This window comes from Octopus bimaculoides, chromosome 24, assembly GCF_001194135.2.
Source record: "Octopus bimaculoides isolate UCB-OBI-ISO-001 chromosome 24, ASM119413v2, whole genome shotgun sequence".
In the NCBI taxonomy this organism is placed as follows: domain Eukaryota; kingdom Metazoa; phylum Mollusca; class Cephalopoda; order Octopoda; family Octopodidae; genus Octopus; species Octopus bimaculoides.
The window spans coordinates 19,234,315-19,236,357 of NC_069004.1; the positions used below are offsets into that span (position 1 = coordinate 19,234,315).

The 2,043-nt window shown below is 38.1% G+C and overlaps 1 protein-coding gene across 1 annotated transcript in view; it reads left to right on the plus strand.

Annotated features, from left to right (window-relative positions):
* LOC106878641 (uncharacterized) overlaps window positions 1-2,043 on the plus strand; it is a 23,499-nt gene that overhangs the window by 1,953 nt on the left and 19,503 nt on the right. Inside the window, exon 3 of the mRNA XM_014927922.2 lies at window positions 659-851. Coding sequence (XP_014783408.1) covers window positions 659-851 — 193 coding nt within the window. The remainder of the gene's footprint in view (window positions 1-658; window positions 852-2,043) is intronic.

The following is a 2,043-nucleotide window of genomic DNA, read 5'->3' on the forward strand; positions in this document are numbered from 1 at the left end:
TTAACGTAGCTCTCGGGGATATTCAGCGTGACACAGTGTGACAAGGCTGACCCTTTGAATTACAGACACAACAGAAACAGGAAGTAAGAGTGAGAGAAAGTTGTGTTGAAACAATACAGCAGGGTTCGCCACCATCCCCTGCCGGAGCCTCGTGGAGCTTTAAGTGTTTTCGCTCAATAAACACTCACAACGCCCGGTCTGGGAATCGAAACTGCGATCCTATGACCGCGAGTCCGCTGCCCTAACCACTGGGCCATTGCGCCTCCACATTACAGAAAGTATAAGCAATGTATTGCGCATAAATTTTTAGAACCACTGGTTTAGAGAAGTAAAGAAAGGAAGAAACCTTGTAGTTTGAGACTCGTTGAATACATTTCCTCTTCTGAACTCATCCACAGGATGTGGTGAACCCAATACTGCAATTTACGAAGTTCTTGTGAAATTTACAATGATAATAACTGACTTACAATATGAGAGTTGAGTGTCCTGCTTATAGACACCTATGACAGAATATAAGATGCCAAGTTGTTCGATATTCTATCAACTCAGTCATTTGGTCTTTCACATGAGATTGTACAAAGAGTAAATTTTATTAATGCCTATAGAACTTTCCGACTTTAGTCGTAGTCTTCTCGCTTCAATTCCTTTTCCTTTTCAGGCTCCCATATGGTCAGAATCTGATGACAGACCACGAGGATGAGTTACGAAATTTGGTACAACATATAGAGATAAGAGTTAAGGCCCGAGAGGAAATTCTGAAAGCACAACTTACGAAAATTTATAAACATTTGGATATGAAAATGCATGAATGCCAACAACAAAATGCAATGATTGAAGATTATAGCAATAAGGTCGGTCAATTTCAATTTCATTTCCAAATTTTCATCTAAAAAGATTTTATTCTCGTTAAAAGGGGAGACGCAAAGATCTGGGGATAAGGGAAAAGTTTTCTTGTTCTAAATTGTTTGATATCAAGAGTTTCTTTCGGCCATATTCTATCCCTATATCAGCAGAAAATGTATTTAAATCCATCTGTTTCTCAGTATTGTAGATATTTCGAGCATAGATCCTTAGATTGTTCTCAAAGAAATTATGGGTTACATTAGTGTCCCTTGCTGTAGTAGACCGTAAAAAACATGACAATAGATTCAATGCGAAAATAGTAGCCTAGACAGATTGTCCCCTTGGAGTATTTTCTTCGCAATAGTTATTACATCGAAGTCAATCATCTCGCTTTCGTTTACAAATGTGAGGATTACAAGCTAGATCTTCTTGAGCTTTTCAATGGCAGTGTCTAAGACAGCATACTTTTGCTAGCTTTAGCGGCTTTAGTAGCCATGAGGGGTGAATGAATCGAATGTCATTTTATAATCGAGCTTTAATGTCTGTCAGAAGGTTTCTAAAAATTTTATTACATTAGACATCACAAGTTATTAACTAAAAGCTATTTGGTGCATCTTCACACTTCTTTCCACCTGCAGTGGTCTTGGAGGAATTGGTTCAGACAGCTTGTATACAGTTTGAACAAAATGTTATGGCAGTGATTTCATTCTTCGCTGCAAAATTTGTTCATACTATGGCAAGCCAGTTTACTATGTCAATCAGACCTTCCGTAGTTCTTAGAAATACATGTGTAGGAGTGACTGTGTAAGAAGTTTGCTTTCCAACTACATTGTTTCGGGTTCAGTCCCACAGCGTGGCACCTTGGTAAGTGTCACCTACTATAACCACGGATCTCCCAAAACCTTGTGAGCGTATTTGATAGATGAAAATTTAAAGAAACACGTCATGCGATGAAAACATCTCAGACAGTATTTTTTAACACGTCTAGTGCCTTCACACAATCCTCAAATTATACCCATATGTCATAACAACCTAAAAGAGAACAAGAAAATGCGGGAATGGAGTAAATATAAAAGATAGAAGGTTGAAAAACCGGTGAAACGAAAAAAAAAGGATATCTTTTAAATCTACTCCCTTCTCGCCTTTTCTCGTTTTTTTCTCATCCTATCGTCCTATTTTAGCTTCTTATGCCATATGGGC